Below are 12,595 nucleotides of genomic sequence, written 5' to 3'. Positions count from 1 at the left end.
AGGAGGGCAACAAGTATGATCAAGGTCCTTGAAAAACTCTTGTAAGAGAGATTGAAAAGGTTGGGAGACAAATAAGCAGGGACATGATAAAACTATAGAAATAATGAATGGTTTAGAGAAGGGAGATTGGGAACTTGTATTCTCCCTGCCTCATAACACAAGAATATGACACTCAAAGGTGGCAAATTCAAAACTGAGAAAAAGAAATACCTTTTAACACAAAGTGTGATTAACCTGTGGAACTCACTGCAACAGGGTGTCATTGAGGCCAAAACTTTAGCAAGATTCGAAGAGGAATTGGAAATTTGTGTCACCAACAAGAATATCCAGAGTTATAATAGTTAATACACCTCTACCCCAACATAACACGATCAGATATAACATGGTAAAGCATTTTCCCTCCTCCCCCCTCCCTCCCAGGCTTGCGCGGCAAACCTTGGAGGGAGAAAGGGAGAGGGGAGAAACGGAGCGGCAGCGGCGCACTCAGGGGAGGCGGCGAAGGCAGAGCGGAGGTGAGCTGGGGTGGGGGGGGCGGGGAGCTGCCGGTGGGTGCTCTGCACCCACCAATTTTTATCCATGGGTGTTCCAGCCCCGGAGCACCCATGGAGTTGGCGCCTATGGTGGCAGCGTGTCTGGCTCCAACACGCTGCTCTGAGCAGCATGTTAAGGGAGCCGGGCTGGGGGATTGGATAAGGGGCAGAGGGTCTCGGGGGACAGTCAGGGGACAGGGAGCGGGGGGGTTGGATGAGTCGGGGGTTCTGAGGGGTCAGTCGGGGGCGGGAAGTTGGTGGGGGTCGGATAGGGGGCAGGGCCAGGCTGTTTGGGGAGGCACATATAACGTGGTAAGATTTTTTGTCTCCCAAGGACCACATTATATCGGGATAGAGGTGTATTAACAAACATTTTGAGTGGCTATAAAACCTCCTGCTTCAGGGTTTAAGCCAGTCTCTGACTATTAGGGATTAGGATGAGAGCCTGACGGGGAGGAGGATTACCCCACATCTGCTTCTGCAAGGTTCTTACACCTCCTTCTGAAGCAGCTGGTGCTAGCCACTGTTGGAGATGAGAAACTGGGCTAAATGGACCTCGGCTTTGATGCAGTCTGGCAGTTCCTCTGTTCCTATTCTCCAGGAATCTGAAGCACGTTAGCCCAGGGATAACCAAAGCCCAGAGTCCAATATTCCTGAGATTTTTGGCGTCTAAATCCCAATTGTAGAAAACTGCAGTAGAAGCTCCACTGTTCAGACTAGGTAATTGGCTCAGTTCCACAGCTAGGAACCTATCATTCGGGGCTCCCCAAGGAATTCACACAGTCCAGACACAACATGCAGATATATTTATCATCCATAGCAAATGATTGTACCTGATTCTTCTGTTTCTTTCGTTTCTGAGGGATCTTCTATCTCATCGTCAGACATTTCCATTTCCTCCTCTCTTCGAATACCCATGAGTTCATCGTTATGAATGTTGCGGATTTCCTAAGGTTTAAACAGAAGATCTTTCAATGTAAGGTTACAAGCCACTTGTTTGTTTTAAAAGAGTCTGCAAAGAACAGACCCAGTGCTACCAGAAAAGAGCATGTGAGGAGTACTTCACTGCCCCAACCACATAGCAGCAAAGACCATTCACATTGTAAAACACTCCTGGCATAAAATATTCCACCCACTTCCCCAGCACACTCACCCAGCACTGCCCTCCACCTGAATTGTTGCCCTCACCCAGTGTTTCCCCAACATGCACCTTGCTCAGCACTGCCCCACCTTGTCCCTCCCCTATTACCCTTGCTCAGCCCTGCCCTGCCCCTCCCCCCGCGCTGCCCTGCCATGCCATACATCCTCTTCACACCTGCCCAGGTTGCAAAGCAGGTCTATGAAGTGGTTTAGTGCCAGTTCCAGTGCTGCAAGCTGGGAGAAGCCTCTTCTCTGGTTTTGTATTGTACTGTACTACTAAGGAGCTGAGAGGTAGCCAGGAATCAGATTTGAGCCATCACCTGTATGAGCTGCTGATGTCCAACTGCTCACAGGAGGAAATGGTGAATCACTCAAGGGGGTTGTATTTTCCCCCCTGCTCCACCAACGTGAAGCTGGAGCAATGGAGCCACGAACCATTACTACAGATCCATTGAGGATTCAGCGGATGGCGGAACCACTGTGTCCATTCAGCCTTTCCCAGTTGTGGAAGGTACCAAAGCCTCCTGACAGCCACACAGCCAAATGATACCCAGGAGATATGACAATGGTGCCTAAAGCTGGCAAGTCAGAATACAGCCAGCTCTTCGCTCACTGCATGGGAGGTTTCATACAAATGACCCACAAGCGTGAATATTTTACACCTATGCTAACCTCTTACTGCAGTCTCTTTAGTCCACAGCCAAGGGAGGCCCTTCGTACCTGCACAATGATGCAGGGGGGAAGCCTGTTTGCAGAGAGAGTTGGGGCAGCTGAGAGTACATGAGGGAGGTGAGGACATTTTCCCACATGTACTCTGGGCCATGCTGCATTATTCTTTTTAGCATGCTCCCATTCTGTCTCCTGTGCCTGAAATGCCCTCCCTGGGCCTGTGCACCATGCAGCCTTCCTGTTCCTCCATCAAACCCTCCCTCCCTCCTTTCCACTCTCTGTCAGGAACTTGTCCTCAGATTTTGGAGCTAAAAGGGGAAGGAAGATTTTGGAGCTAAAAGGGAAAGGAAGCACGATGGCACAACCAGGCTCCAAATAGGACTGGGTGCCAACCGGCCTCCGCCTTGCCCTTGCCTGGCCTCACCTCTGCTCTCAACATGTGATGTCAGAGCCAGCCTAGCCTGCAGCTCCTCAGGGCAGGGCCATAGGCCTGGCTGTCCTCGGCCTTGTACTGATTTGCACCTGTACTGGGGCAGAATGGTAGCGGTTCACTCCCACTTTGCACAGGTGTAAACGTCTGCCTGCGCCACATGCAAGACAGTGGAGAAGCCAGTCCAGCAGCTTCATTATAACATAGGAACGGCAATACTGGAACAGACTAAAAGTCCATCTAGCCCAGTATCCTGTCTTCTGACAATTCCAGGTGCCCCAGAGGAAATGAACAGAACAGGTAATCACCAAGTGACCCATCCCCTGTCGCCCATTCCCAGCTTCTGACATTCTCTCTGAAAAGTGTCATTCACACCCAGGGTTCTGTCATAGGGCACAATATCAATACAGGAACCACACAGGAAGAGAGATGGGTAAATGTGTTCAGGTGTTAGGATGCCAAAGTTACTTACCAGAGTCCCTCAGAGGTTGCAAAGTGCCCCTCCTAATGTCAACTTACCAGAAAGAGCTTTGCTAAGTCCCATAAATAATGACTGTAGAGAAGGCAGAGAAGTCTCATTTACTAAGCAAAACAAGAGGCAACCTTACCACAAGAGCCTGGAGCCAATAAGCGTTCTCTCTATTCATGTTCGACTACCCATGAAAAGAGCAGCCAAGCCATGGGAAACAGAAACATTCTCAGATTGGTGCAAAGGGGAAGCCATAGGAAAGGTACCATGAAAAGGACAGGAATGAATGTTGACCTAGCTAGTCAGTCAGAGATGACAGTGCAATGAAATTCAGGAGCCAGAGCTGGCTAGGCTACAAACAAGGGCCTCTGTCAAGCATTTGATCCAATGGTACATGTGACGGGGAACAGGAATCAGGAGAGAAATCTTCCCAAATGCATTAATTCACACTCTTTAATACCTAACATTCTTGATGGCCTTGAAGCCAGAGAGGCGCAGAGGAGCCAGCATAGCCCAGGGTGCATAGCAAGCTCTGGGACAGGGCTGGCCAGCACCCAAAATGGGAGCTCTGGAGGATGGAGCTGGAGAGACTGTAGGGTGCAGGTACTTAAGAGAGACCTTATGCAAGGGAAGATGCTTGGCAGCTAGGTAGCTACCCTGGCCTATAAAGTTCCACCAGGTGCCAGCATGTACTGATTCCTTCAGTAGTTGTACTCAGCAGCAGCATTTAGCAGTTCTGGGCACCAGCAGGCCCTCATAGGCGAATTACTGAATAGGGCCTATTCCTGATCCCAGCCATTGCAATGACTCCCAAAATATACACAAAATCACCAAACCACCTCTCAGACCCTCACATTACACTGTAACCTGTCTGTTGAGCTCAACTGAAAGCAGGACCTAACTCTGTAGCACTCTGGTGCTATGGCAGCTTTATTTAGAGTAACTAAATCCAGGACTGAATAATACACCCAATACAGCAGCCCCTCTTATTGAATGTAACATCAAAACTAATTTGTTTTATGCTCTTGCTGCACTGGAATAACCTATCTTGGGACCTGGTGGATTCTCCATCACTGGAAGGCATTAATACAAGTCTCGCTTTCTAAGAAAGCTACTACAGCTCTGTGAGCCAGGGAGTCCCTCAATGCCCACGGACAGAGAAAACACCATAATATAACTCACATCAGGCCTGACACACTCATTGCCCAAATACCCCGTTGTCATAATCTGTGTCTAAAGAGTATCATGTGAGGTATCATATGCCAACTGGTAACACGCAGTTCATTGATATTACTGAGTGATCTATGTGAGGGCAGCATGTAATAAATTATAGATGTGTGATTCCAGTGAGAGGGACTGGACACTGCAAGGGAGACGGTTTTGAGGAGACGTAGGACTGAAGAAGCTATTGGTGTCACCCTGCAAGGAGTAGCCTGGCTGGTGGAAGTCATGGTGAAGCCATTGTTCTGTGAACAGGTTGCTGGTGTCAGGGCTCTGAACCAAAGCAGCACAGCACAAAAGCACCCAGGGATACAGGACAGCCGGCGACACAACTCCTTATTGGCCTGGGTGAAACCCCATAATGTCATAGGCTCACACAGAAGTTATGGGCATGATACAGAGTTTACTGGGTGAGTTACAGATGATCATAGGGGCTCCTTCTGGCCTTAAAATCTATGAATAATCTATGAGCCAAAGATTCTCCCTCACAGATAAACTGTGCCTTCCTGCATAAAAACCAGCCACCAGATAGCTCTCATGAAAGAAAAAACAAAAACAAATTGCCCTTCCATGACACTATGCAGAACTGGTAATAAAGAGAAAGCTCATCTCCGAGTCCCTTAGTCCAGTCTATAAAATACGCACAAGAGACTTGTTGTGTCTTCATCAAGGGTTCCACATGCTTACAAACATAACCTCAGAGTTGCTCAGCCACACATGTACAGCTTGTATTCTGGGCTGCTTTATCTGTTGAGCAGGATGAGCTTTTATTCTTGAAAGCTGTGTGTTTTAGTGTGCACTTCCTGTAATTATGATACAAGTGTGTCTATTGTAAATATTTATCAATGTTACATAGGATAGACAAAGTATTACACAATATGACAAATGCACGTAGTGCAGGGGTGAGCAAACTACGGCCCGGAGGCTGCATCTGGCCCTTCAGATGTTTTAATCTGGGCCTCAAGCTCTCACTGGGGAGTGGAGTCTGGGGCTTGCCCTGCTCCCACACTCCAGCCGGGGAGCGGGCTTGGGGGCTTGCCCTGCTCTGTGCATGCCATGGCTTTGCTTGGCTCCTGGAAGCAGCGGTATGTCCTCCCTCCGGCTCCTATCCGAAGAAGCAGCCAAGGGGCTCCGCACAGTGCCCCCGACCCAAGCACTGCCCCCGCAGCTCCCATTGGCCAGGAACCACAGCCAATGGGAGCTGCAGTGGCAGTGCCTGCGGACAGGGCAGGGCACAGAGCCACCTGGCCGCGCCTCCGCATAGGAGCCAGAGCAGGGACATGCTGCTGCTTCCGGGAGCTGCTTGAGGTAAGTGCTGCCCGGAGCCTGCACCCTGGACCCCCCTTCCACGTCCCAACCCCTCATCCCCAGCCCCACCCCAGAGCCTGCACCCCCAGCCAGAGCCCTCACCCCCTCCCGCACCCCAACCCCCAATTTCGTGAGCATTCATGGCCCGCCATACAATTTCCATATCCAGATGTGGCCCTTGGGCCAAAAAGTTTGCCCACCCCGATGTAGTGTGTAACTGTGATATCAAAAGTAATTGAACCAATCAGCACCCTTTACTCCACAGCTAATTTGCATGCAACAGTTTCATTGGCTGTATAAGGGAGACATAGATGGTGGATTATTTTGTGACGGCATGGGCTTTTAGCTACTAGTACTACTTAAAGGCATAAGTTTAGAAGAGCATGTCTCAGCGTATTTTGTGTTTATGATGTACATAAAACAATAAAATCACGAGTACGAAACGTTCAATAGGAGGCCGAGAAGTTATTTTTTGCCAAGCAAACCATTCATACCTAAATAATCACTCAACATGTTAATTAGGGTCATTAGTGCTAAAATATGTTATTAATGTGAATCCTCTCTCACCTGCATTCATGGTTTTGCCTAGATGTGCATTTATTTAATTTGCAAAATTATGATGTGTTGTCAGGATTTTAGCTTCCTATGGATACTCTCACATGATGAGGACAGGCTGATGACAGAATTTCTAGCAGCCTGCTCATTTGTGAATCAGAATCTCCATCCATTGCAGTGAAGCTGCGTGTAGCTCCTTGCCTTATTGTGATTTATGACTTGCCTATGTTATGATAACTAAGCAACATCCCCCTACACAAAAATAATGCTTCTCAGTAGGTTAGGTCACTGGGTCTTTCACTCCCACGTTGCATAAAGCCTTTTGTGGAACAAATAGTATGCAGGGCTAACCTGAAATGATACCATGGTTTAATGTCAAAGTATAGCACAAGAAATACACTTGAGGTAAGTTTGACCTCAGTAGGGGTAGGTTAGACTGCACTTTTTCGAAGCAGGAACATAGCTGCAAAGAGCCTTCTGTCGCTGTTATACATTACATTAAATCAAAAAGAATAACCTTTGTTGTTACATATCCACTATATTCTGACTTTGAGGGCTACCCGCAGTTATGGGAGGTGAAATGGAACAAGATTTTCCAAAGCCTTTTAGTGAACTAATTAAGACGAAGAGTTAGAGAGGTTGTAAACTGACCAGTTAGACACAGCCAGTTTGATTATATGGTCTTAATTATAAGAAAAATGAATAATTGTCACCATCCATCCCTCTAGCTTGATTCTCCATCCATGACACTTCCCGTGTGCCCATCAGACTCTGAGACTGCAGGCAACACCCCTTATGGGAGAGGATTCCTTACTCTATGGATTCCTTTTGCCGTGCTGCCAACTCACAATTTTGGTCCCTGCTGCAGGCAGTCTTGCAATGATAGGCCTGTCTATCATACAATCTGGGCAAAGCAAAATATGAGAGAGATGGGCTACCCCACATGATACCCTTTAGCCCAGAGGAAGGTGCACATCCATAGGCCATTAATTATTACCACACATCTTCCACTGACAGCTATTAACGGTTCTGTGCATTTCACCACCCTTATCCTGAGCCAAAGTGTCATACTGCTGGAGAGATAACTATTATTCACAGATAACATAACTCAGAGCCTGTATAAGGTTATTTCAGGCACAGCTGAGAGTAAAAACTAGGTCTCAAAGATATACCTACAATAAACAGAAATCTTACCAACTTTGCTACATAGCCTTCCAGATGGAATGTCTAATCAGATGCTTCTGTAGCCTACTCTAGCACAGTGTGGCTTTGTGTCACCTGTTAGCAGCTAGGACACAGAGAGAGTTTCATAGACTCAGATTCCAAGGCCAGAAGGGACCATTGTGATCATCTCCTGTATAACACATGCCGCAGAACTTCCCCAAAAGAATTCCTAGAGCAGATCTTCTAATCAAAATCCAATCTTGATTTTAAAATGGTCAGTGATGGAGAATCCACCACGACCCTTGGTAAGTTGCTCCAATGATCAATTACTCTTACCATTTGCAACTTATACCTTATTTCCAGTCAGAACTTGTTTAGCTTTGAATCCAGCCACGGAATCATGTTATGTCTTTCTCTTCTAGAATGAAGAGCCCATTATCAATTTTTTCCCCAATGTAGGTACTTATATGCTGGGATCAAGTCACCCCTTAAACTTCTCTTTGTTAAGCTAAATGGATTGAGCTCCTTGAGTCTATCACTAAAAGGTACATTTTCATATCCTTTAATCATTCTCTGAATCCTCACCAATTTGCATGGGAATGGTTGCAAAATAAGAAGCAAATTGTACTGAAGAGGATTTCTTGGTACTGATGCTCGGAAATGGGAGGTGAACAGCCCAGCTGCACGCTCCCCTGAAGGATGGGGGACATGTGCCTCCATCACTCACAAAGATGTTGAGCTGGGGAAATGTCCAAGCCAGCTCCCCTAGAAGTTTTGTTTAGGGTGAAAACTCTATCCCCATTGGTCAGCTAATAGTAAGTGAGGTGAATAGGACACCTTGGTGGGAGGCACGGTCTGCCTAGGTGCCATAGTTGGCAGGGGAATTATATGGGGTGAGGAAGGGTCCAGCCTGGATCTTCTCAGACAGCTGCAAACCTCTGTCATTTCAATTCTAAGCCAGGGGAGCACTGTCTGCTTTTGGATTGGTGCTTACATTTTGCACAGCCCCAGTGGCCAGCTTTGACAACACACACCACAACATGCTGTTGCCGGGTTGCTGCAGCCTCCCATCGCCTGCAACACACAGCTGGCCAGTGGCCAGCACCTGTCTTTCTAAATTGAATAAAGTTAACAGTTTAGAAGACTGTGAGGGTGTATTGGCAACCTATATCAATGCCAAAGTTCCATGACAAGCCAGCATGTACATCCTGCTCTGCCCTAAACCCACTGCTTCCAGTCAGACACCAACAAGTAAGTCACACAGAAAATGCTCTACAGGAACATTCCACAACTAGCACCAGGACCTCAGAGAAGAACAGTTTGCACCTTGCTGCCCCCTTCCTTCTGTGGGTCACAAAGGATTTAACTATGCCCGACAGCATCCTGGGAGGAGCATGGTCTTGTGGTTCAAGCACTGAACTGGGTCTCAGAAGACAAAAGTCCTGTCTGTCATAAAGTTCATGTGTGATCTTGGGCAACCACCTAATTACTCTCTGCTTGAGCTTCCCATGTGTAAAATGGTAGTGTTGATAGTATTGGTATATCCCTTCCTCAGGGATCAGTTCATTAATGACTGTGATGTGTCCAGATACCTCATTGCTGGGGCCACAGAAGCAGACAGATCTCCATTTTACTAACAGGGAACTGAGACCTGGAGATGTAATGAGTTGTTCGAGGCCACACAGCAGGTCTGTAGCAGACTGGAGTGTATAACCTAGATCTCCTGACTCCGCGTCCCAAGCTTTGATTAGTCAATACCCTATCTTCCATCCATCCGAATTTTGTAAACAATGGCTACAAATATCTACCCAAGTTGCAGTCTCTTATTAATATAGCATTGTACTTCCCCACATGGGCAGAGTTTGCTCATTATGCAGCTGCCAGAGCAGCTCCATGGTTAAGGTTATGTTGAGATTAGCAGGGACTCAATTACTTTATTTTTCAAACATAAAAGATGATTTCCAAACTTACAGCACTTCCTTTGTGAATAAAGAATGCACTTTGTGAATTCACAAATTTCTCCACTCCTCAGTGTAAGAGGCAGGAGTATTTTAAAATTATTCCTTCTTGAACTTCGATTCACAAACCTGGATCTCTGCAGCTGATAAATGTCTTTGTTGTGAGACTTGATGACTGATTCACTTGAGGATATGATTAAATCTAGATGCAGACTTCTTTTTAAGTTTCATTATCTGAAAATAACTGAATTATTTGCATGTTCTACATCACTGTTTATGCCCTGGGGGGATAATAGTTTGGAAGACACCACTTTTGACATCAGCCTTCATAAGGGGAGAGGAGTAAGAGTGGGACTCAGTGTGGGAGGAGTGCTATCCTATGAGGTCTTCAGGAGAGGAGCTTCATGCCTACAGATCTCCTCAGTGTAGCAGATCTCTGCAGCCACTCCCGCAGACCTTACAAGGTTTACTATAGCAGAGTCCCCTCCTGCACACTTCCTCAGGCATGCCAAAGAGGAGCTGGATGAACTCTACAGGCAGGGATCTAGTGTTATGACCCTTTCCAGTGGTCTGATGGAAGAATGGGTTGCAGTGTACAAGTTTTCCATCCTTAGAAACTGAGAGCCAAATCCTGGGAGAATATCATTTCCATAAAAAGAAGTGTTCAGTGATCTTAATTTTTCTGGAACTAGCCTGTGAAGGTGCAGCACTGCTTCATACAGGGACCAGATAAGAACAGATCTCTTCTGCCTCATATTTTATTGTTTGTAGTGTTGTAGCAGTGTTGGTACCAGGATATGAGAGAGACAAGGTGGGTGAGGAAATATATTTTATTGGATCAGCTTCTGTTGGTGCGAGAGACAAACTTTGGAGCTACACAGAACTCTTCTTCAGGACTGAGGAAGAGCTCCGTGTAAGGTTGACAGTTTCTCTCTCTCGCCAACAGAAGCTGGTCAAATAAAAGATATTACCTCACCCACCTTGTCTCTCTCATCTTTTATTCTCATTTAGAAGGAACTGCAGTTTTAACCACAACCCAAATTAATTCCACTGTTACACTGTAAACTTAGGCTATGTCCACATTAGCCACTGAATGCATCCGATGAAGTGAGCTGTAGCTCATGAAAGCTTATGCTCAAATAAATTTGTTAGTCTCTAAGGTGCCACAGGTACTTCTTTTCTTTTTGCGAATACAGACTAACACGGCTGCTACTCTGAAACCTGTCATTAGCACTTCTGTCAGTCAGGGATGTGAAAAAACACCACCCTGACTGACATAAGTTACACCAGTGGTTCTCAACTCATGGGCTGCATGCGGCCCAACTAGCATACAGCTACGGCCCGGCTGTGTGCTAAAAAATCCAGGTCCCAGCTGCCCAGTCACCCATGGCAGGGTCCAGCCTCCAGCTGCCCGGCCCTCCATGGCAGGGTCCAGGGTCCAGTCCGCAGCTACCCAGCCCTGCACAGGAAGGCCTTGGGTCCAGCTGCCTGTCCCTGCACCCAGGGCTCCACTCCTGGCCCCGCTCTGTGGAGGGGTCTCTGGGCGGGGGGCGCTGTGGTTCTCAGCCTGAGGACTATAATGATAAATAGGTTGAGAACCACTGAGTTACACTGACAGAAGCGGAAGTGTGGACAGCACTACGTCATAAGAACATAAGAATGGCCATACTGGGCCAGACCAAAGGTCCATCTAGACCAGTATCCTGTCTTCCAACAGTGGCTAATGCCAGGTGCTTCAGAGGGAATGAACAGAACAGGTAGTCAACAAGTGATCCATCCCCTTTCACCAGCTTCTGGCAAAATTCCCAGCCATCATGGCTACCTCCGCTCATTGAGGATGGTTTAACTACGCCGACAGGAGAGCTCTCAGGGTGGCTACAAAGGAGACCTTACAGCAGCACAGCTGAACCGGTACAGCTGTGCCACTGTAAGGTCTCTAGTGAAGACATAACCTTAATTACATTCTATAGACACAGAAGTATAATGATGTCCTTCATCAGACCTGCTGCATTTGTGCCAACTTTAAACTTTGCACCTCTAAAGACTGTTACAAGGATTATATAAAGAACTATGTAGTCCTTTTTAGGATCCTCTCTCAGGTGACTCCCCGCAGTTTCCACACCAGTACACAAATTTTTACAGTTCTAATACCACAATAGAAACCATGGCCCAACAGTTATTTTTGTACACAATACCAATGGCTTACAGAGCTCAATTTATCATTACTAGGGCTGTGTTAGCATATGAAGGATCCTTCTCCAGTCAGAGACACCAATGGAACACTTATTACCTTTGTTGCAGCAGATGATCTAAGTAAGGCCCATATTGCACCATTTCATTAAGGCTGTTTCTGTCCATGTGAGCACAGTGTTACTAAGTGCCCAGGTAAACTTAAAATCAATATCCTGTTAAGAAAGAGACTGTACTCTGTAGGATCTAACACAATAAAAAATTACCAACCTCGGCTTGTTTGCACCACACGCTGATGTTCTTACGCTGAGCTTTCGTGAAATGGTCCCAAGCCTTTTGTTTGGAGGCGGAATGGTACACAGCCACTATCTGCTCAACTGTAGTGTGAAATCAGCAGTCAAATCGGGCCAGAATATCATCCAGAGAATGCAAACGAGAGGAGTAAAGGAGTAAAAGAGCGGAATCAGGCAGGTGGTTTGGCTAATCTTTTGTTATAACACTGTACTGTGCTGAGGCCATGCTCAGGAGGGACTCAGTGCCCAGAAAGGAAAGAAGGGACTCCAGAAGGCCAGAGCCAAAGTGTCTCTCAAGTTATTAACAACTGGGGAAGCCAGAGTCATTCTCAACAGAACAAAAGTGAGATAGGGTTAAATGCACGAAGCATACATTGTATAGGTGGAGCCAACAAGTCAAACAGGGGATTTCCTGGGAATCCAGCAGAACAGGGTCTCGCACTCTTTAGAATGCGAAGGATTGTGTAGCTTGCGTTCTTCTGTGCCACTGTTTCAGTCCCAAAGCACAGACGCATAACCTGGACATTATAACACACCACCCAAATAAGCACAGGGAAGGGTCCTCCACCACAGGGCAGCAAAACCAGGAAGCTCTCATTTCCCTGGACACTCACCTGTCAAACCAGGGCTCCGGAGTCATTCTTTCAAAATATTTTTCCTGCCAATTT

The 12,595-nt window shown here is 46.9% G+C and overlaps 1 protein-coding gene across 11 annotated transcripts in view; it reads right to left on the bottom strand.

The window, feature by feature from the left end:
• ENOX2 (ecto-NOX disulfide-thiol exchanger 2) overlaps positions 1-12,595 on the bottom strand; it is a 130,938-nt gene that overhangs the window by 27,596 nt on the left and 90,747 nt on the right. For all 11 annotated transcript variants that reach the window (XM_037908171.2, XM_043522022.1, XM_043522023.1 and 8 more), the window contains 2 exons: positions 11,905-12,011; positions 1,364-1,478 (listed from right to left, as the gene is read on the bottom strand). In XM_037908171.2, coding sequence (XP_037764099.1) covers positions 1,364-1,478; positions 11,905-12,011 — 222 coding nt within the window. The remainder of the gene's footprint in view (positions 1-1,363; positions 1,479-11,904; positions 12,012-12,595) is intronic.

Source organism: Chelonia mydas, chromosome 9, assembly GCF_015237465.2.
Source record: "Chelonia mydas isolate rCheMyd1 chromosome 9, rCheMyd1.pri.v2, whole genome shotgun sequence".
NCBI classification, from domain to species: domain Eukaryota; kingdom Metazoa; phylum Chordata; order Testudines; family Cheloniidae; genus Chelonia; species Chelonia mydas.
This window is presented reverse-complemented; position numbering and strand designations above follow the sequence as displayed.